The sequence below is a fragment of the Candoia aspera genome, chromosome 2 (genome assembly GCF_035149785.1).
Source record: "Candoia aspera isolate rCanAsp1 chromosome 2, rCanAsp1.hap2, whole genome shotgun sequence".
Taxonomy (NCBI): Eukaryota; Metazoa; Chordata; class Lepidosauria; order Squamata; family Boidae; genus Candoia; species Candoia aspera.
In genome coordinates, this window is record NC_086154.1 from 144003860 (window position 1) to 144027349 (window position 23490).

Below are 23490 nucleotides of genomic sequence, written 5' to 3' on the forward strand. Positions count from 1 at the left end.
GGATCTATTAGAGGACTGGATTTCTTCTTGATGTGCTAGATTTCTAAGTGCCTAGGAAGTTTATAAGAAGCATTCACACACTCTGATGCTCTTGTGTTCTTGGAGCATTGCACTGGGTGATATTTCTCAACATGTAAACTGGATCTAAGGTCTGATATACACGTAACATAGGAACATATTTAGGTTTGCCATGCCTTGCAGAATGAGCACTAGACAGAATTCTGATTTAAAGTCATTGGGACAAGCCTACATTCAGCCATGTTTTCCTGATGGCTTGACACATACCCAGACTGGCAACTAAAATGATGTAGGCTTCAAATGGCTGTTGGAGATGGGTTGCTGTTTTTAAGAAAGAACTATCTGAGTTGGTGAACCAAGTTGCTCTAGGCAGTGTTTGTACTGCTCGAGAGAGTTGCTGGATGCAAGCCAAAGAACCATGATGAAGACCAGAAGAGGATGAACAGCACCAAGGGACAATCACTAACCAATGCAGAGGGCGTGGTGGGTGCCAGCAGACGATGAAAGAGAAGATCAAACATTTCACCAACCCGAGAAAAGCCAGCTGCTGTTTTGACTGAGATAACAAGGAAACTGCCACCATTCTCTGTAAGCCCCTTCCTAACTCTAAATTGGGAAACCGGCAGTTAGAAATAGAATATGCACACATGTTAAGCTCATGTCATAATCTGCAACCATATGCTTAGTGAGGCTTCAGATGCTTTGTCTTGAGTACAGAAACAAAAATGCTCTTTGCAAGGCAAGTTTAAATATCAAGACATGTGCAGAGATGAAGGAGAGAGAACTGAAATGACCATGCCAAATAATCTTTGCTATCACTTATTAAGGAATGTTGCTGGGAAACTGAAATTAACAATGCTGAAGGAAAAAAAACAGTAATTTGGTTGCTTGGATGCCTAATTGTTGGGAAACAAGGGTAAAAGAATCTGAAGTAGAGTCTTGTGCTGAATGTCAATGAAATCCTCATAACTCATTCACACACCACATGATGACCATGATGAATCAAAACTTGGCCATGTCAATTAGAGAACAAAAGTGACCATTTCATGCAATGAGGGACAGCAAACTAAGGTGTATGGCTAAGTGTACTCATAATACTCTTATCAAGGTAAGTATATGAATGGTGCATTTCCAACCTCTTCTCAGCCATGCATCCAGTTTTCAAATCATTTTAGGTATACACTTTTAAAAGTTCTTTGTGGATTCAAGTGGATTGCAGTCATCTTTCTTTCTTTCTCTTTCTTTCTCTCTCTTTCTCTCTGCTACTTCCTTGCTGTTCTAATCCAGTCCCTTTCTGGTGATACATTTACAAATCCACAGGGAAAATGCAGCACAACCATGCTTCACCCAAATGTCCTGGCTTCCAAGCTTATTCAACACCCACAGCTGCTAGAATCATGCTAGTCTGCTTGAGGCTATCCTCTTCAGCATAGCTGCCACTTATATTAACAGCAGCCTCTCCTTCTTTTTCTCCAACATTGGACAGTCAACATACTAGTCAGTTTCAGGCTAGCCTCTTCAGTATAGCTATCAATGGTACAGTAATTACTCTCTGACTAATCTCCTCTACAGATTGTCAGTTCCTATTTCATTGTCATCAGAGAATCTCTAGTGGCCTTCAGGGGCCCTGCCCCGCAAGTGGCCGGTTGTGAGACCCTGTTTTTCAAGCTGGGATCCCGAGAACAGTTGGGGGTGTTGCTGCTGTACCAGCCTCCCTGCTGCGTAGCAACCTCCCTATCCGAGCTGCTGGAGGCCATCTCAGGGTTGGCAGTGGAGTTCCCCAGGCTTATGGTTCTGGGGGACTTCAATCTGCCATCCCTGGGACGTGCCTCCGAGATGGCCCGGGAGTTCATGGCTACCATGGCAGCCATGGGCCTGTCCCAGATTATCCGGGACCCGACTCGAGACAGTGGTCACACCCCAGACTTAGTTTTCTTGTCGGAGCAGTGGCAACGTGATCTGAGGGGAGAGTTAGATCTGTCCCCATTGTCATAGTCAGACCACACCCTGGTGACCCTGAGATTTTATTGTGCCTCCCTGCTGGACCCATTCGATTGGTCCACCCCCAGCGACTGATGGACCCGGTAGGGTTTCAGAGGGAGCTGGCGGTTATTCCCGAGGGCCTGCTGCACGGTCCAGCGGAGGTCCTGGCCACGGCCTGGAATAGGGCCGTGGCCGGGGCCTTGGACAGGATCGTGCCTGTGCGTCCTCTCTTGCTTAGCTCGACCCATCACTCCCCGTGGTTTATGGAAGAGTTGAGGGTTTTGAAGAGGGTTAAGAGACATCTGGAGCGTCGCTGGGGGAAGACGAAGACTGAATCTGACCGAACACAAGCTAGAGCCGCTATTAAGGCCTACCTTGTGGCGGTAAGAGTGATGAAACGTGAATATTTCTCCGCTCTTATTGCATCTGCAGAATGCCTTCCGATGGCCTTGTTTAAGATCGCTCGATCTCTTCTGGGTCAGGTAGATCCAGGGACCCACCTACAAGGCCGTTCGGAAGAGTTTTCACAGCATCTGCAGGATAAAATCACTCAGATTCATTCTAAGTTGGACTCTAAGTGTGAAGCGGAGTCTGGGGAGATGCCAGGGGAATGTACTTACCCTGTTATCTGGGAAGGTTTGATCCTGTTGGGCCTGAGGAAGTGGACAGGATTCTCCGGACTGTGAATGCAACCACATGTCAGTTTGATCCATGCCCTTCCTGGCTGATAAAATCAGCCCGGGAAGTGACTTGTGGTTGGGTCCAGGCGATGGTTAATGCATCCTTGAGGGAGGGGGTGTTTCCGGCTGCCTTTAAGAAGGCGCTGGTATACCCCCTCCTCAAGAAGCCATCCTTGGACCCTACTCTACTGGGCAATTTTCGCCCTGTCTCCCACCTTCCCTTTTTGGGAAAGGTGGTTGAGAAAGTGGTTGCGCTGCAGCTCCAGAGAATTTTGGAGGAAACGGATTATCTGGACCCCTTTCAGTCAGGTTTCAGGCCAGGATATGGGACGGAGACTGCATTGGTCGCACTTATGGATGATCTCTGGCGGGAGTGGGATGGAGAGAGTGCATCCATCCTGGCTCTCTTGGACCTCTCAGCGGCTTTCGATACGTCGACCATGGTATCCTTCTGGGGCGGCTCAGGGAGTTGGGGCTGGGCAGGGTAATTTTGCGCTGGTTCACCTCCTTCCTCCAGGGCCATTCCCAATCAGTGGTGATAGGAGAGGAGAGATCCGGCCCTCGACCCCTCCTTTGTGGGGTGCCACAGGGTTTGGTATTCTCTGCTGTCCTATTTAACATTCTACATGAAACCGCTGGGTGAGATCATCCATCACCATGGGATGAGGTATCATCAATATGCTGATGATACCCAGTTATATATCTCCATCCTGGGTGAAGTAAGTGATGCGGTCTCCACCCTTTCCAGGTGCCTGGGGGCTGTGGGGGCCTGGATGGGGAACAACAGGCTTCAACTGAACCCTGGTAAGACAGAGTGGCTGTGGATTGATGGCTCCTCGGGTTCCAGGAAGTTGTCATCTTTGGTTCTGGATGGGGTGGCACTGCCCCATTTGGAACCAGTGCAGAACCTGGGGGTCCTCCTGGACTCGCGACTCCTGCTCGAAGACCAGGTGGCAGTCGCGGCCAGGAGGGCCTTTGCACATCTTCGGGTGGTGCGCCAGCTACGCCCATTCCTGGACCAAGATGCCCTCCAAACAGTCACTCATGCCCTTGTCATCTCCCATATAGACTACTGCAATGCGCTCTACATGGGGCTACCCTTGAAAAGTATTCGGAAGCTTCAGCTGGTCCAGAATGCAGCTGCGTGGATAGTTATTGGGGCTGTAAAATCAGCCCATGTGACACCACTGTTACACAAGCTGCATTAGTTACCAGTTTGCTTCCGGGTCCAATTCAAGGTGTTGGTTATCACCTTTAAAGCCCTACATGGCATGGGACCAGGGTACCTGAGGGACCGTCTCGTCCCCTTAACATCGACCTGTCCCACCCAGTCAGGCAGGGAGGGCATGCTACAGACCCCATCAGCAAAGGAACTTCATCTAGTGGGGTCCAGGAGGCGAGCCTTCTCTCCAGTGGCGCCCGCTCTTTGGAATATCTTGCCCCTGGAGTTGAGACAGATTTCCTCACTCTCGGACTTCCGGAAGAAACTTAAGACCTGGTTCTGCCACCTTGCTTGGGAGGGGGAGAGAGATAGCTCCACCTGGGGATGGCTGGCGCCATAGTACCCCTTAGTGATCCATCTCCACTTGGATTTCATGTTTGCTTTTATGTATATTTTAATGTAATTTTTATCTGGCTATGTTTTAATGCTATTTATTGTAAACCGCCCAGAGTCCCCCATTGGGGGAGATGGGCGGTGATATAAATTTAATAAATAAATAAATAATATAAAGAATGGCTTGCCATTTTCTCCATAATGTGGGCAACAGGCTTCCAGATTAGCTGTTTCCATGCTAATACTTGATAGCATAAAAAGAGATTGCTGCCCTTCTTTGAAAGAGATAAATAATGAGAGAATTTCCGCCCTCAGGTAATATAGAATATAAGTGAAACAGAATAAGGAGATCAGAAGCCCACTAGTAAAATGTATAAATAGCAACACTAAAGTTGCTATTTTGTGCAACACCCAAGTTGAGCAATTAACTTTACATTTTTGAAAAACAAAAAGAAAAAAAATTGTTGAAACACATGCCTTCCTCCTGAAAAATCCAAATTTGGACACTTAGCTAAATCCAGGAGGATTTAGGAGGTTTACTGCCGAATGTATTGGGTAAATCCCACCCCTTGTGATTTACTCACAGAACCATGAGTAAGATTTATAGACAGTGCTCTTTCACGTTCCTAAATGGAGATCTAGATTAGGGCTGTTTGTCTTCTTTTCTGATTCAAGGGGCAGGGATCTAGAGCTAATTTATCCATGAGGGGACAATGCACAACAATTCTGGCACTGGAATATGATGGACTAGGAATGACCTTCCAGTTACTGATGAACTACAACTCCCAGCATTCCTCGCCACTGGCTGTCAGGCTCTTTTTGCTGCCTTAAACCTGGCAGAAGTTACTCAGCATGTTAACAATCTTTACTGCATACCAGACTGCAGCCACTTAAATCAGCTGATTGCCATCTGCCAAACTGAGGATGCAGCCCAATCTTAGGCCTTCTGCCATTTAAATCTGTTGCTTCTTTCCCCCACCTTTTCCACAGGTAATTGGAACGGTGAACATGACAGGTAAACATTGGAACATGGAACGGTGAACAATGTTCCACAGGAACTTTGGAACGGTGAACATGACAGGTAAACAGACACCCTGTTTTACATTTCTTACCTAGTGTAATCTGGCAATTCATTATTGTCGTTTTGGGCATTTCTGCCCTGAAAAATCTTAACTCCCAGAGCTGCTACTGTACTGGCCAGGCTGGCTGATTCAGTTGAGCCAGTAGTTTCCCACCCAATACAAAATTTGAAAAGGGAGTTCACATCCACCTTTTACACATCAAATTTCTTAACTGCAGTGTTTCTCAACCTTACCAACTTTAAGATGTGTGGACTTGGCTGGCTGGGGAATTCTGGGAGTTGAAGTCCACACTTCTTAAAGTTGCTAAGGTTGAGAAACAGTGTTCTAGGTGATGATGACAAGGACTGAACCAGAAACTTTCTGCACATGAAAACATGGACTAGATCACTGAAGGACAATTCTGTTTGATGGTCCAGCTCAGTAGTTTTGGCTGGGGAATTCTGGGAGTTGAAGTCCATACGTCTTAAATTTGCCAGGGTTGAGAAACACCGTCTTACTGTATTAAGTTAGACTTTAAAGACATAGATTAATTGGAAGACGGAGAAGAATTGTGCCTTGCAACAGTTCAGGTTATTGGGCAATGTAGTGTTATCTTTATTATCACCTTCACGTTTGTTTTTCGAAAACATGTGAAAAGTCATCGATGGCTCTACAGTAGTCTTTCCGCAACATTCTGCAAAGCGTATTTCTCATATAGCTGCTCTCTTCCCACACACTTTTTCCTTCTGTATCTGCATATCTGCTTCTAACCCAAATGTCTGGGTACTGATATCCAAATACAAAATGCATGCATTCCATCAGCTATGAAAAGCCCACGTAAGAAAGGAAAAAATGCTCACCTTTTCCATTAAACCACCATCCTAAAAACAGTAATAATAGAAGTTCTTATGCCTTTCCCCACTGAGTGGTCACACTTACTTTAATCATGGCAAGAAGAGATTTACATGCATGAGTATCTCCCCTTTATAGGATGTAATATGCCTGATGCAAGAGGATTTTGCAATTAACAATTCACATCCTAGGGCAAACTGTCATTTATGAAGCCACCTCTGACTGTTATCAGCCTGAACTCACTCAGAATGATCACAGGTCAAGCAAACTTCTGGTTTTGCCCATGTAAAAGAAAACAAAAAATGTTGACCTGCTTGGCGGCTGGAGCAGCAGTCTAGACAGTCAGCCGCAAAATAAAGGTAACTATTGGAGTTACAGAGGCATCTTGTCTAGCTGATAGGGAACTTGAAAGTATTAAAATAACAATTCTGAACCTTTTCCTTTTTTGGGTGGTTGGCAAACATGTGTCACGCAGCAAACAATGCCATAGCTCATGGGATGGGGAGCTGCAAGACAAAGGACAAAAGACACAGCACCGTGGTCAGCAACTTTTCTATAGCTGCCCCTGCCCTGTGGGACACCCTTCCCCAGAGATCTGGCAGGCCCCCACCTTCCTTGCCTTCTGGAAGGCCTTGGAGGGCTGACTCTTCCCATAAACCTTGGGGAAGGATGAGGCTGGAGCCCAGCACAATGGCATACCGATCTATGGGAGAGTGTTTCCCTGGGGTGCCATGAGTTTTTAGACAGTTTTAGAGTTTTTTATTGAATTTATTTTTCATTTGGGTTTTTTTGTTTGGTACATTGCTCAGGGTTCTTATTACAATATGGGCAGCCATATAGCAAAACTCCCCACTTGGATGGAGGAGAGGTGAATGAGCTCCCAAGATGACTCGCCATCACAGCTCATGTTTTCCTCTACAGCTAGAGGCACCTCTCTGGGACTTACCTGATTTGGGGCTGGACCATCCATTGTGTCCACTTAGCATATAAGTTCATTTGAAACAGTTTGTTGATTTTAATGTAAAATAAACAGGCTTTACTATCAGTACTTGAATTACACAAAGTCCCCCAAACTTTGGGGATAGCTTCTTTGTATCAGTGGTTAAAAACATACAGTGCCCAAATAATTAAAAAGCAAAGACTACAAAAATTTTACTTTGAACAGATCCATTGCAGCCTAATAATATATTAAATTATTGGGTTTTTTAAGGTTTTGCCTGGAAAAAGGATCACTGGAACAATGATCCTGTAGATTCCAGGTATGCCTCACAGAGTAGGGTATTCCAAATCTGAGGAGCTACCACAGAAAAGGCAGTTTAAAGACAGCCCACTGCCACACTTCAGCCCAGGAGGGCAGATGGGGTTAGCCTCTGATAATGATCTTAGGATTTAGGAAATAAATTTACAGAAGAACCGACCATGAACTGGGAAGCCAATGAAGATTGTAACACTGGTTCCAATCAATAGTGAAGTTTCTGGGCTGTCTTCAAGGTCAGCTCACCAAATACTTCAGTGGAATAAACCAAGCAAGAGGACGTTAGGTCACAGACTACTGAAGCAGGTTATTTCTATCCAACTAGGGATTCAACTGGTGCACCAGCCTAAACTGGCAAAAGGCACTTCCTATCATGGAAGACATTTGTATTCTAACAAGAGATATGGATCTAAAAGTATTCCCAATCTATGAACTTGATTTTTTTTTTTTAGCAAGAGTTCCAGAACAAATGGACTTGCAATTGAGTTAAAGGAACAGCCCCCTTTCAGTCTAGATCAACTCCTGGTGATTACACGGACACATCCATATATTTTTTGGCAATGATGCGGAAGCAGTTTGATATTTCCTTTTCCATTTTCCAGTCTAATGCACAATCCTGGGATTTCATTATCTTCCAGCCAAATTATCAGGTGGTCCAACTCTATATAGCTTACCTGCACAGGTAAGCTCAGCCAGGTGCTTACCTGCACAAACTAACCATTACCTCTGTTTTGTCAGGACTGAGCTTCAGGTTACTGGCCCTTATCCAGTCCAGTACCACACCCAGGCACTGATTAAGCAGTACTTCCACTGCCTCACCTAGATTTGATGAAAAAGAGAGATAAGAGTTCTGTGTCATCAGCATATTGATAGCACTTTACTCTAAATCTCTGAATTAATCTCCGTCAGCAGCTTCATGTAAATGTAGAAAAGTATGGGGAAATATGAGAGAACACTGAAGATCCCCACAGTGTAAACACCAGGGTTGGGTAGAAATCATCCAGTGCCACCTTTCGGAGACAACCATGCAGGTATGAATGGAACAGACTACAGTGCTGTTCCACCCACACTTAGCTCCGTCACACATTTCAGAAGGATGCCACAATTACAGTAATGGCACTGAAAGCTGCTGAAAAGTCCAGAATAATTAGCTGGGTCTAACCCCCAATTTTTTTCCCATCTGAGATTATCCTACAGGGTGACCATGATCATTTCAATACCAAAACCAGACCTTAAAATGGATTTGAGAAATCCATTTCACCCAAGCATGAATGACTCCAATCCCTGATCTGCTATCACCTACTTAAACCCATTGCCCAGCAACAAAATTTCAGGAATAGCATTTCAGATCAAGTGGATCCAATTATTATTTTTCAGTAGTGGTCTCATTACCACATCCTTCAGCAAAGTTGGAACTGATCCTTTTACAAGGAGGAATTTATAAGCTCCTGGATCCAGTTGAACACCTAGAATCAATAAGCCACGAGAGGGCTCAGAACTGAGCAAACATGTGGTTAGTTGCAATCTACCAAGCACACTGTCCACATTTTAGTCCTTAAAAAATAACAGTGATCTTTAAAAAAATTATCAAATAATGTCTATAAATTGAATTGCCAAAACTACAGAACCTAAGCTGTGAGGAATATTTTTCCTACTGGGCCAGAACCCAGATGTTACAATTCACTTTTTGTGTCTGGGGTCACAGTTAGATGACTGAATGGTTTTCCATGGAAGTTGGGTTTGGCCCAGAGACTGTCAGCTGGTTACCTTCAGAGAGCTGTATCTTTCACCACGGATGAAATCACTGTGACTTTGGGAAGCTGTTGGTGATCTGAAGACATTTTTAAAAAATTTATTACTAATATACACTCAACAAAGACTCACTAGATCCTCCTGAGTTCAATGGCACTGGGTGATTCCAGTATGTTTGCCTGCTCTTCTGTTTTAAGAATAAGAAGTGCCCTTCCATTATGGCCAACCCCCATCAAAGGCATTTTGATGCTTCACTTATGAGATTCTCAGATGTCTCCATTCATTTCTCAATAACAGGGTTTCTGAATGTCAGCATTTCCTGTAGTTTGGGTTTCCATCCTAACACAGAGCATGGCTGGAATAAATATTTGGCTCTGGGCACCATCTTATCAAGAGGCATATAAATTGACGGAAGTTCAGAGAGGAGCAGGAGAAGCAATCAAACAGCTGGAAAGGCTGAGATAGGAGTGTAGATTAAAGAGCTGGATACTTAAGGGGGAACAGTTTCCAGAGGGATGGCCATGTTACCCTGCTGCCATAAAAGACAATAAAAATGTGTCATTTTAAAGACCAACTAGCATGCCAAGACTTGATCTTTCATGGCCTCAATTTCACTTCTTCATGTGAATGAAGTTCACAAAAACTTCTGCTACCACCATTCCATATGTCTTTAACATGCCACAAAACTTTGCCTTATTTTGAGTTGACAGGGTGGCTCTGAAGTGCTTTGCTAACAAAGAAGTTTGTCTTAAAACCAGGGGGGCACTACTTGAAGTCAAGGCTGCCTATGCCTCCTGAATTCTCTGGTGTTTCCTCCAGAATCTAGCCAAATGTAAAAGAAAGGGAATATTAGGGAGAGTAATCATACTAACTGTCCTAAATAAATATAAATGAAATGTAACTGAAATTAAATTAATTTTATGTTTTGACCTGCCCCCAGCCATTTCTTTGTTCCACTGATATTTTTGGAGCATAGCCCCTAGCACCCCCCTACCACAATTTCAAAGCATTGCTTAAAGTCTTGGATGGGAGGAGGTCTGTGAGATAACATCCCATTCCAAAGAAATTAGAGCAATACCACTGAAGGTGTTTCTTCACAGAATTTGGATCAGTTTTCACAAACCTGCTATCCTCCATAACTGTTTGGACATCAGTTCCCATAAGCACCACCCAGCATGAATGAAAGTTTATGGTTTGAGATTTATGGGAGTTAGTATACCTAGAAAGCACTCAGTTGGGAAAAGTTGGTTTAGGGTATGATCAGCAAACAATTCTGTTTAATGATCCTTTCTACTTATTTAACCTTTCCTGTTTTTCAGTTTGGATTGCCAGTCGACCAGAAAACTGACCAATAAAACTGACCAGAAAACAAACTCATACTAACTAGTCCATTAACTCACCCAATGCTTCCAGCCCATCTGCACCAATCCTCCACTTTTAGATAATCTAGAGCCACACAATCAGCTCATCCATACATCAAAAGGTCCACCATGTTTTCTGTCCATTCCCCCCAAAAGCCTCACTCTAAACGAACTGTTTTCATCCATAGAGGGCATAAAACTGAGAAAAGTGCCTTAGTAACATTGTGCCCTCTACTGTTAGAGAAAATAGTTCTATCTTTCCTTTCTTTTTTAAAAAATGTAGCAATAAAATAAAATAACATTTCAAATTGGTAAAATAATTAAAAAGTGACACCCCCCCACAACTGTAGGTTCTGGATTTGCCAGTATTCAAATATATTTTATTTCAGGCCAAGACCAGCATAAGGTAACGTTTAAAACTGTGAGTAATGAATCCTTCCAAATACAACAATTGATGTATATAAACTTTCAGCAAGATAAATTGAACATTCAAGTTATAGCACAGAACTTTAAAATCCTTATGGGACTAATTCAATTGTGATTAATTTTACATGGTAAAGTATCAACATTTATTTATAAGGATAACTATATGCTATCCAAAAGGTAATACAATATTATAAACATTAGACTATGCTATCTATAAAAGGAATGAAAATGAAAACAGTGAAATATTCTGTGCTAATAGACTATGACAATAAAACTCTTAAACAAAGTGGCTAAAAAACTAAACAAAATAGGGGAAATGTATTTTCTTGGCTCTCTTTAGTGATCAATTCCTGGCAAAGTTGGCAAACCGTTGCACAAAACCTAGCAATATTCTTTGTTAGGGGTGATTACAACTAGAAAGACATAAAATTGATCAGGAAAGCCAGTCAGCCTTGTAAATACTGGGGAGATGAGAGATCCCTGAATGTCTCTATGAAATGAGCAATAAAGGCACATATAAGTCTCCGTGTGCCTAGACTCATGGGAGACACCGGCATGCTAGGGAAGGAATCCTCTAAAACCTTCCACCAGAGATGGCAGAAGAAAGAACATTACAATGTGCCAAAGTAAAGATTTTTCTGTTCTTAGGAACGTCTAGCTGCCTAAGATAATCTGCAAAGGCTACTGTATGCCTTTGACTCTTGGTAAAAGGGAGCCCTCTTTCCACCAGCTGTGCACCCTATTAGCTTTGATGTGGCCTGCTTAGAACCCAGGAAAAGAGTTGGAAAGGAGAGACCCCTAACAATGCTAGTTTGGCTGACAGTGACTGCTTCCATGAGGTTTGGGATCCATCCTCCAGAATTAAAGAAGCAGCCCTCCACCTGCCACAGAAAAGCCCATGTGGCCCTTAGGCTGACCAAAGGTGTGCCTCCATGGCCTAGCCAGTTAGGTGACACCTTTCAAGGTCCCTCCCGTTCAAATTGTAAATGTCGACACAAAAGCCATGGTCGACATGGGCTAAACTATCTGAAGCTCAGCTCTGCACAAGCTAAAGATAAGCCTGAGCAGCCCTTCAGGTTGGAAGGCCAAAGATGCTTCGGAGTATGAAGTTCTGTTAATGCTGCACACGACCAGCTCAGCCTGGGGCACCTCTGCTTTTTCCAGCTAAAACTACAACAGCCTTCACGGGACTCAGATGGATTAATGGAAAGATCCTTCATGGACATCCTCTAAAACCAGCCGCTGGCTTGTATAGGATGGGGAAGCAGGAATGCCTCTTGGGCTGCACACAACAAGCGGTGAGGAAAGACACTGATGAGGAAGATCTCTTCATGTTTGGACACGATCAGGTAATCTGGATGTTGTTGTACACCTAGTCAGACTCCATACAAACAAAAGCTATACACAGAGAAAGCTGCTTCTGGATTCTGCCCCAGCCCCATAGATGTTCTGTACATATTTGGAGGAGAAGGAGGTCTATCTGAACAGAATTTGGAATGCTATCAGCAGTGTCTTTTAAAGTTCACTAACTTCCTTACTTAACTAGTTTCAGATTTTACCAACCACTCCGCAGAAGCATAAGAAATGGACTTACACCATGGCAGCCCACCCCTGCACCCTCCAGTCCATCTAACTCCTTTTTATCAACATTAAGCAGCTCACCAGGGTTTCAGGGAAGGCTCCTTCCCAGCTTTATCTAAAATTATTCAGCACTAAAGTGGGGATTTCCCACCTGAAAAGAAGATTATAGTACATCTGGAAGAATGCCCTCCCCCCACTTTCCTCCCCATGCTAAGAACTCTTTTACTGATGAGCATCGACTACCAAACAGCAGTCAGAAAGTGCATTGTACTTAAGCAGCATTTGTTTTGTTTGTTCTCAGCTAGCCATACATTCTATTTATACGATAGAGGAAAGGGAAGATTGAGACCATAACGAAAGTTCTTTTTCTCTGAATATAGCTTTCTTTGTAGCCTCCTTCCCCTGTAGGAACTGCCTTGCTTACTGTTTAAGCAGCTCTGACACCCCACCCCACCCACCGCCATCTCCGCAACTTCAGGAACAAAACAAGATCAAGTCTTTCTGGAGCCCACCAGGAAATACCCAGCAAAGAGAGAAGTAAACACCATTCTCTTTTCGTCCTGTTTCCTTTCCATGAAGCTGATCTCCCCCACCCTTGCCCCGAATTTGCTAACTTGCTGGAATCTCAAAGCAAACTTATTTGTTGCTTGCAGCTCATCCATATTTAACCCCATCTTAATTCTCATTCATCTGATGCCCGGAGGAAGGCAAGCTGTCTGGAAGGGGGCAACCACAGCTGACTTTCTCCATCAAGTTATATAAAGTTTGTTGGGGATCTTACGTTTCCCTTAGCCTGAAAGCAAACCAACACAACACCTTTCCTTCTTGATTTTTATGGCAAGGGGGTCTTCTGGTTAATCTTAACAAATTAATTGTTTTACTATGTGCCTATAGTTTTTATTAATCTTCAGCTTATTCTGTTTTTAGTGTAGACTTTTCAGACCCTAGACTTAAAATAGATTTTTGATATTGACTGCACACCCAGGGCCGCAACTAGGCTGTGTGTCATACTGGGAAACAAACATGGATTCCATGCCTATTTTGGCACACCCCCCCCAGTGCTCACTTTGGTGCCCCCCCCAGCGCAGAACCTGGGGCACATGCGCCGGTTGCCCCCCCACCTAGTTGTGGCCCTGTGCACACCGCCCCATAAAAACTTTTCATTCGAAGGGTGGCATATACCATTCTTAAAATGAAAAATGTGCAAAGTGGCTCCCATGGTTTAGCTGCAACCCTATGCAGAGTTTTATGTATGTGTATATTCACATTTACATATACATAAATAAATATACATAGACGTATTCAGGGATACAACTCAGTTCAGGGGAAATTCCTTCCTCCCAGCATACAGGAGCAGGCTGCAGTCTAGCACCTAGGAGTATGTCCTACTGAGACTTACTGCTGATCAGGTATGCATCTGTTTGCCCGGTATTGGACTGAGCAATACTTCTGAGTACGTATATCTTTTAAAAAGATTTTAAAAGGCTTTCATAAAAAGCGAATAGCTGCAAATTTATCCATACCTGGTGCAGTTCAATAACTAGGGCTAGATGGCATCCATGTGCAGGAAGACAGGTTCAGGTAAAGTGGAATTGGCCGACTGCCATGGTGTGGATGACAGAGGCTGCATGCACATGGGTACTACCCTTTGGGGGGCAAAGTATTTATAGGCTTGCCTTCCGTATGTGCTAGAAGGTCTAATTATCTTCCACAGGCAAGACTCCGTTTTTTTAACTGTCCTCTTCTGAAAACTGATCTGCCTTTCAAACTCCCTTGGTATTCATTCAACCAATGTGATTTAGAAGAGAGCAGCCGGGGAAACAGACAGTTCAGAGAACACAGTGGGCATCTGTTCTCTAGGATGACCTGCACATGGGCATGTGAATGCATGTGTTAGGACTAACTGCTGTTAAGGAGTGAATGCGTCACTCATTTCTTCCAGGTGATTTTGCCAAACTATCCATCATCATAAAGTATGTTGGCTGGGAATGCTGGGGATTGTAGTTCCACCCCCCACGGAAGGCGCTTTGCTAGGAAAGATTGATATAGGAAGAGACCAAAGATATATTTATTAAGTAGCTGTGAGTGCATGCTGTAGTAGTTTGGAAAGTGGTCATTTGTATTCACCCTATGTAGTACAAGCAAAAATATATTTGGAAAAAAAAATCTCAGTAAATGTTGTTTTCAAAAAAAAGGAAGAAATCTGCATTCATCGAATTCAGATCTCTCCTTCCAATATTTTCAAATAGTCGTTTAGAATGTTTAGATTCATAACAGATACAAACATGTATGTCCCATATCAAATAACCAACAATGAACTCACTAACCAATATTGGATTGAAAAACTTCTCAAAATTAATTTCCAAATGTGAAACGTGTGAAGTTTCAGAACTAGAATTCATAGAATTCACCCTCCTCCCAAGGTTCGAATTTGCACAACTAACCTTTATTTCAGTTCTGCCAGGATTCTTACAGCTCCACTACACAGAAATAGATTAGGCTCAGCAGCCAACCCAGAGGAAACTTGATTGTTTTCATCAGCCCCCCCCCCCCATTATGTTCACAGAAATGTAAACAAAGGATGCCTTCCTTTTTCACTTTAATATAAAGCAGTGCTTTTTAGTAACCAAAGAACCAAACATCTGACCCTCTCAATCTAATTTAGAACCTCTTTTGCCAACTGGTTTTTTTAAACCTCACAGTCCAAAGCTTTTCTTCAGCAACACAATCAAAAGAACACAAGTTATCCTTGGTCTGGAGGCAGCGGATGTAGATTAGCTTACCAACTGCTATCAATAACTCTTTAAACCTCTTGAGAAAAAGAGCTCATAAATGCACACACGGAGGCGGGAGAAGCAATGCCAAAATAGAGCCAATTTTGCTGCAGAAACAAAGCACAGTCTTAGTCCTCCCAACACAGATACAGCGCTGAGCGACCCTAAATACATGCTATAAAACTGCAGCCCGTGGTTGCAATCTTAGACGGGCTAACCCTGGAGAAGCCCCTACTGAGTGCAGTGGGTTTACTTCTGAGTAAGCATACATCAGACCAAGACACTTACTGGCCACCCTCAGAAGCTAGGAACTTCCTGCCTTCAGCCCGAGATGCTGTTTCTTTTTGTTACCCTGTTTGAGAATCCCACCTCTGATTGCGTCTTCTCTCGCACAGGGCATCCATCCGGCTCTCCAGCCCCTCTTGTGATTGGGCAAGTACGGAAAAGGAGCGGGACGGGGTACAACACCTAATTTAGCAGATTGCTCCACTGAGGCACGAAAGCGAAGCCGGCCCGCTAAAAGGGACGGACTCTCTGGCCACGCACTTTTACATCTCAGGTAAAAGCAGCGGCCACTTCAAGGAGCGTTTGTGAAGCGGAAGCGGAACCTTGAGCTAAGCGGTCCCTTCTTTCCTATGGTAGCCCTCGGGTGTATTTCCCCAATCCTGAAGGAGGAGAAGAGAAAGGTACGAATACAGCAGGGACCTTGGTCCAAGCAACGTACGGGCACGGCCGGTTTGAGCAATCCCAGAGGGCGGGATTAAGCCCAGAAACCCTCCGGGATAATTGGCCCTGATCTAGGAGCAGCGATGAGCTCGGCAGGAGGGAACCCCCAGGCCACGCTACTTTCTCTCGCCAGCTTCGGGAGAGCGCCTAGCGGCAGGCCACGCTAAGCGAGCGGCTTCCACCGCCAGCCCTTAGCGTGCGTCTGTCTGCGGCCGGTGAGAAAACGAGGAAGCCGCAAAGAAACACAAAAGCAAACATCCCCAGCGACAGACAGACACACACACACAGAGGAGCAACCGCTTTGCGTTTCCCATTTCAGTTCAGCCCCAACGCGTAACCTGCGCGAGATCCTAACTCACCGCGGTCGCGTCCATTCATTCAGGGCCCTTCAGTCGAATCCTCGAGCACCACGTTTCATCGTTCGCTGCTACTCTGTTGTCTCTCTCTTTCCTCCTCGTCTTTGTTGTGTGTGTTTTTTTCGTTTTAAGAAAGAGGCAGTTGCTTTCTTAAGCCGCAAGCCTGACTGAAAATGTGAGGGGGGGGGGAGGCAGGAGGGGAGGGGCCGCGGGAAAGAAAGGCCCCGAGGCCGTATAGAATGACAATAGAAGGAAATGCTTTATCAAACTTCGAAAGAACAGCCTGCCAGCTAGCCGAGCCTACCCTGGGAACAAGGGGGCGGAGGGCTGCCGTTTAAGAGCCAGCGAGAGGAGGGAGGGAGACGTCCCGCAGGAGGGAGAAGAGGGAGCCAAGGTGCTGGGGTTCCCTCCCTTGGCAGCGGATGATCGTCTCTCCCTCCCTCCCGCGCAGAGCCCGTGTCACCCACCAGGCAGCCAACTTTTGTGTTGAGAAATCTCCCCGCAACCTCCCTCCCCGCTTAATAATAACAATAAAAAAATAAAAAAGCAAGCCTTTGGAATCGTTTCTTTGAAAACTAGGGCGATGAACAGTGGGAGAGCATCAGCATTTAAGCTGCTTTTCTCATAGACGCCCTCCTTCCCCCACCACCTCTATTCCACCCTTCCAAGATCTTGTGAGTCAAGCATTAGCAATGTGTTACCGTAATGTTACCAATCTGGTATGTAAAACTGGAGAGGGTTTAGCTAATGAAACACATGCACTTGGCCTATGCTGGGGGAGGTGAAGATGTGGGGTGGGTGTGAAATGTTCCACAGGGGCAGTCAAGATCTGTGGGAGAATGGAGCTGCACCCTAGGCAAAACTAAAGGAGGCATAGTTTGTGGTGTGGAATAGCCTACGGTGGCAGTCCAGCCCCTTACGCTACATTGTGGGTGATTTGTTTGGGCATCACTTGGGATGTGAAATAGCCGCCACTTGCATTTTCTTCTAAGATTAGCATGTTCCAGGACTCCAGCCAGAGACTGGATCAGAATGAATGCAAACTGTTGCTGCTTGTGATAGGGGTGGGGCGGTGGAGGTTGCAGCTTTTCAAATGGGGTATCATTCAATAGGACACCATGACCCTGCAAAGCCCAGGGCATAAACCTTACACAACTAATGCCTCCATGTTGCAGAGAATTCCCAGTAAGGTGTTTAAAGTCGGCCCCGTGAATTTTGTCTTTAAACATTCCATCTCCAGTGAAGTGACCGGAGCAGGAGGGACACTGTTAAACCCCACAGTATGAGTACGTCAACACCACTACATACTATCCTGTTCAACTACTGTACCTTTAACCTCAGGTGAGCAAAACATTTTCCTCTCCTCTCCCTCAGCACTCTCGAGGATATGTTCGATAAAAAACTCAAGGGAAGGGGTATCCCAGAAATCTTGCTTCTACAAATGCAAACAAATCTATTTATAATTCCTTCTAGCCCACATTTTTGACATATCTGCAAGTGTTTTCATGTTGTTACTCACTTCCCAAAATATTCTGGGAAAGATAGTCCCATGGAATGACACATTTAACAGAAATGGGAACCCTACTGGCCTCAGGGGAAATATAAATAACCCAAAGTCAAGAGTTTATGTACACAACCACTGCAGCTAGATTGGCAGACTTTATCATTCAGTAACAAAGTTTTGACCCTCATACTCATTTGTTTTCATCCACTGGGAATATTCAAGTACTACGGAGATAGGATTTGGGGCAGGGTCTGACAGATGAGGGTACCTTTTCAATCACTTAAAGTAATTGCATATTAAGTCAAACCTTGCTGAATATTGGGGATATATATTCTGTGTGCTTTGCTGGATCCACCATCTTGTTCTTTTCCTCCCTCTTCTAGTGCGGTTCTTTTTTCATATAGCTTTGTTACTATTAATAACACTTTAATAATACTTTGTTACTGGTAATTATACTGTTGATTGTATTGTAAGCCACAGAGTTGTTCTGAAGCTAGGTGACACCAAATTAAATAAATTTGGCCTACTGTCCAGTTTCTAGGATTGTATCTCTTATAAAGTCATAAGGGGGGAAACCTTGTGTATAAAGCTTTAAACCATAACCACAATCCATCACTAGGTTCCACAAGGGAAATAAGAGAGATGCTGTAATAAAAATGGTAGTCTGTGCATTTATTCACGAATTCATGTTTGTCTCTTGTACCTGGAACAATTTTTGGATAGACTAAATGAAGGACATGTACTAATACAATCTAGATCAGCACAGCCTGTTCTGTGTGGCACTTCAGGACTATTGCCAAGAACACCATACAGATTTCATCTAATATTGTGATGGTTGCCCGCAGCTCTCATCCCATTTTTGCAGCCCTCAGATTCAGACCTGATTTTCACCGACTGTACATGCAATGTTTTGAGGCAAAAAAGAAAGAAAAAAAAAGTAAAGCCTCTGCTGGGAGTATGTTTGCATCAACTCCCTGCAGCTCCAAACAGGCCCTCAAATGGTCCATGCACTTCAGTGATGTCACCATATGACCGCCCCACCCTTTAAAAATCCTCAAAGGTCTTTAATAAAAAAGCAAATGTAGTCTCCAGCATCAAGAAGGTTGTTAATCTCTGGATTACATCATTCTTTAGGTATCTGAGTTTAGGTTGTCAAAGTAAAGACAACTCAAATCAAGCTCAATTCCCAATGATTTTTTTGATGATATCCATATTCTTTTCTTGATGTGATTTGCTGTTGCCTTTGCTACGATGTTTTTCTGACTTCTCACCCTAGCTTATAGCCCTGGGGTTTCCTGGTGGTCTCCCATCCAAAGGCTACATTAAAAAAAAACCCTTGAACATGGTCTAGAAACAAAGTTGCAGCCCGTGAGATCATTTAAGGACTATCACAATGAGACTTATCTTACCAGTCCCAGTTCATAGTACATCAGCAATATTGTAGCTGTGTTTGTGCAGACCCTAACCCATGATTAATAAAATCATGGCTTGTGGACTGAACGCAATTAAACACTGTGTGTGTGTGTGTGTGTGTATTTTCCTGGCATAGGTGATTATAACTAGCCAACTGTATTTTAGCCTAGTGTTTCAGGCAACCCTGACCTCAAAGCAGTCTTCAAAGCAATCCTACATACAATAAATTTCAGTGATCTAACCTGGAGGTTATCAGAGTCTGGGTAACAGCAGACTTTCTCTTCTCTGGAAGGGGCCTGCCGCTGACTCAGCAGCAGGAGCTGATGAAAAGATGCTTCGTGCCGCAGATGTCACTTGTTGAGAAAGTCCGTTGGAAGTGGGACAGAGACAGTTAGTGATAAGTCAGAGAGAGCTGCAGTTAGGGATGAGAGGCCAAAGGTGGTTATTTACTGAGAACAAAGAGGAATTAGTGGAATCAGAAGAGCAGGCATAAGGAAAAGGCTGAGGGCAAGGGTGGATGATAGAGAGGAGCGGTATTAAAGTGGACAGTTAATTGCTATTTATTATTATTATTATTATTATTATTATTAACCACTTGTGTTGCAGTCTCTTTGGGTGTGCATGTGTCTGTCTGGTCTAAGTGGATTATAAAGTTTGCATGTTGCACCCCACAACTGGGTTGGATCTACACTGTTAAAGATAATAAAAGGAGACTCCTGTGGTTCATGGCAAGGATGTGAGTTATTTTGAAAGATTTTAGAGAACTGGGTTTATCCCATGATCTTGGGGAGAAGGAACTTTGTTAGGACACCTAGAAATGTCACAGACAGGTTGACACAGCTTCCTGTACTAAACCTTAAATGCCTGATTGGACCAAAGTATGGAATTCTTAACCTGGGATTCCTATCTCCCCCAGGGATCATTCAGGAAGGACGGACTTGTGTAAACCAGGCAGTTTAGGTCTCACAGGGTGCTCCGTAGCTTGGGTGAGCGAGGGTGGTGCTTGTGGGAAATGAAATGAACCACCTGCCACTGCCAGGTAACCTGCTGACCTCACATTAGGTCCACTATGAAGCATTTTGCCAAGATCCCCTCGTAAGCCCCTAAGGCTGGCCAGGAACTGGATGCCTTCAGGAAAAGGACCACAAGCAGGGCCCCAGTGGAAGGCAATGGCATTCTCTTTCTTGTTCCCCATCAACTGGCATTCAGTGCTATATTGAGAGCCAGTTTGGTCTAGTGGTTAAAGCAATGGGCTAGAAACCAGGACTCTGTGAGTTCTAGTCCCACCTTAGGCATGAAAGCTGGCTGGGTGACCTTGGGCCAGTCACTTCCTCTCAGCCCAGCTCAGTGCAATGTAGATTAGCCTCCTCGTGGTGTACCCCAGGCAACGTGACTTGCCATGGCTAAATAGTCTACACATCTGGCTGCTGGACCTCACAAGGATTTCCCAGCAAGAAGCAGCAGCATGAACATCGAACTGCTATGCCATACAATTATATATATAGTGCTATACTGCCCCACCACGAGGTTCCATTTAGCTGCCCCAAAGCCATTGTTCCTGCTGAGTCTTTTGCTAAGAGCCTTGGAGGGTGAGTTTTTTTATATTTCCTCCCCACACACACACACACACCCAAGCAGCTCAGAGCTGCTCGTGGGAAAAGGGCACTGGAGAAAAGCCTATTCAGGAACAGAAGCGCCAGTGCTAAATATGGAGCCTCCCGTCCTCCCCCTCCTTTGCTCCTCTCTGCCCTCCTGCACAGGCTGCCTTAACTTCCATGAATGAGGCTTTGAGCATCCCTATGAATGCAGCATGGAAGAGGCTGTGTATTGCTTTTCACCCCAGGGGGATTCCCTTATCAAGAGCCTTTTTTTTTTGTTGTTGTTGTTAGAAAATTGGGAGAGAAAGAGGACCGGACAAAGCTGGCATTTGCTTCTGCTCAGGGCGAAGATGAAACCTTTCTCCAGCCTTTCATTGCCTCTCTTTCCCCATTCCTGCTTAGCTCACCTTCCCCAGGATCAGGTGCCCCATAGCATCAAAAAGGAATTGTGTGTTTGGAAGCAGGGATCTAACCTCCTCCTCCTGCCCCCACCCCCCCTTATTTAGCCTCCTCAACGTGGGCAGGTAGAACCCTGGGATAGGGGGTTTTTTTAGATGCAAGCCACTGTTTAGTTTGTTAAAGTGAGAAGGTGCTGAATAACTGGTTTAGATGGAACTGGGCAGAAGGGAAATAACATTTTGAGAGAAAATGAAGCTTTGGTGGAAGTCCCATTGTGGTGGATAACCCATGGAATAATGCCATTGTGCATTGTGCATTGTGCTGACACAACTGTGCTTGTGGCCAAGCTTTAGCCTATCAGGTGCATCCACCAGGGTGCCATCAGGAATGGCCATTAAATATACAGGTAGTCCTTGTTTAGCAACCACAATTGGGACTGGCAACTTGGTCCTTAAGTGAAGCAGTCACTAAGTGAAACTGCAACTGTGCTTACCACCTTACTTCAGCTTTCCTTTGTTTTACCAACCTGCAAAGGTCATAAATGCGAGGATTGGATGCAAAATTACTTTTTCATCACTATTGTAACTGTGAATGGTCACTAAACAATGAGGACTACCTGTAATGGTTAGTTCTGATATAAACTCTGCCAAATAAGCAGTCATGGACAATTAGTAGCAACACTACCAGGATGTAGTGATAGTAACATATGGGGAATGTTACTGACTTAACAAAATTTGTCTAGTGGTTAAGGCAATAGGCTAGAAACCAGGAGATGGTGAGTTCTAGTGCCACTGTTGTTCTACCAATAGCAACTGAAGTAAAAGCATGGAGTCTGGAAGAGTTGTAGTGCCTTTTGCAATGGTGGGAATGAAGTACATTCATATAGCAATGTAAGAATGGTACACGTGTGTTGCGGGGAGGGGGAAGTGATGAAATGTGTTGCAATATCCCAACACAAACCCTGTCCCTTACTACTTAGTGCAACATTGCAATGCAAGTATGAAAGGCCAGAGCTTGTACGGTGACATCACAACACTCATTTTGTACCATCATGGCTACCTGTGGATGATTCTACAATGGTGAAGAAAGTAGCAGAAAACCACCATACAATATTTTCTCAGGAAAACCATCAGTGGCTGAAGACATGTATCTAATGATTCTCCATCTTTGGCAGAACTTAGATGGTCCGTGGGTATAAAAAATTTCCTGGTCAGTCCTGAAGACTCTAACCTAGAATGGTACAATTTTATACAAAGTAGGAAGGCTTGCGAATCTCCCAAAGAAACGGAGAGATTGTAAACTGAATTATACAAGGAAACGTTCAAGGGAAATGTAGCTCTGGGAGACAACATATATCCTGGCTGAAAAATCTATGTCCATGGTTTGGCAAAAATACAGTGTCCTTGCTTTAGACACAACATCAAATAAACACATACCATTGATGGTCACCAACATCCAGGAGGAGCCAGCACTAAAAAAACACATTGTTTGTAGCAGGATGGGCAACTTTTATGCAACCTCCAAAACTTACACACACTTTATTTCTGCCTCCAAGGGCCATGGGGAACAAAGTTGTCACACGAGTGGTGGGACTAACATTTGAATTTATGTGTGTGTGTGCATGTGTGTGTTGGTGCTTTAGGTTTTCTAAAATGCAAAAGAGGAAATATAAGCCTAGCACTCTGAACAAGCTATTTTTTTAGCCTTTATATTAAAGAAATGCAGATACCTATCCAAAATCACCCCAATGATATTGAGAGATTTCCCAATGAATTTCAACAGCATAATTCTAGAGACCACAAAACTGAGGCTGGGAAGCCACATGCATTCAACAAACCATAGGTTTAGCTGTGCAAAACCCAACCACTGTGGATTATTTAATAAACCATGGCTAAATAAATCCATGGTTGGAAGCAATAAACAACAGCCTGCCTGCCTGCCTGCCTGCCTGAAGCAACGGGTTCAAGGTACCCGCCTTTATACAGGGATGGGCACCTTTTTCTCTCTTCTTCTATCAAGGGCCTTATTTCCTCATAAGGAATCTGTCAATATATGTCAACTGTGGACACATGAAATAAGCAGTGGGTGGGATGGAGCTACCCCCACTTTACGTTGAATCATATCATTAGAGTATAAGTCCATCAACCTAGGAGAAGTAAAGTGGAATAGCAAGGAATGAAACGTATTACTGGCTGT

The 23490-nt window shown here is 44.2% G+C and overlaps 1 protein-coding gene across 2 annotated transcripts in view; it reads right to left on the bottom strand.

The window, feature by feature from the left end:
* HDAC7 (histone deacetylase 7) overlaps positions 1-16491 on the bottom strand; it is a 220248-nt gene extending 203757 nt beyond the window's left edge. Inside the window, exon 1 of one of the 2 annotated variants that reach the window (XM_063293973.1) lies at positions 16384-16491. In XM_063293973.1, coding sequence (XP_063150043.1) covers positions 16384-16402 — 19 coding nt within the window. In that variant the 5' untranslated portion in view covers positions 16403-16491. The remainder of the gene's footprint in view (positions 1-16383) is intronic. The other variant, XM_063293974.1, reaches the window with a different exon arrangement.
* Positions 16492-23490: the final 6999 nt, after the last annotated feature.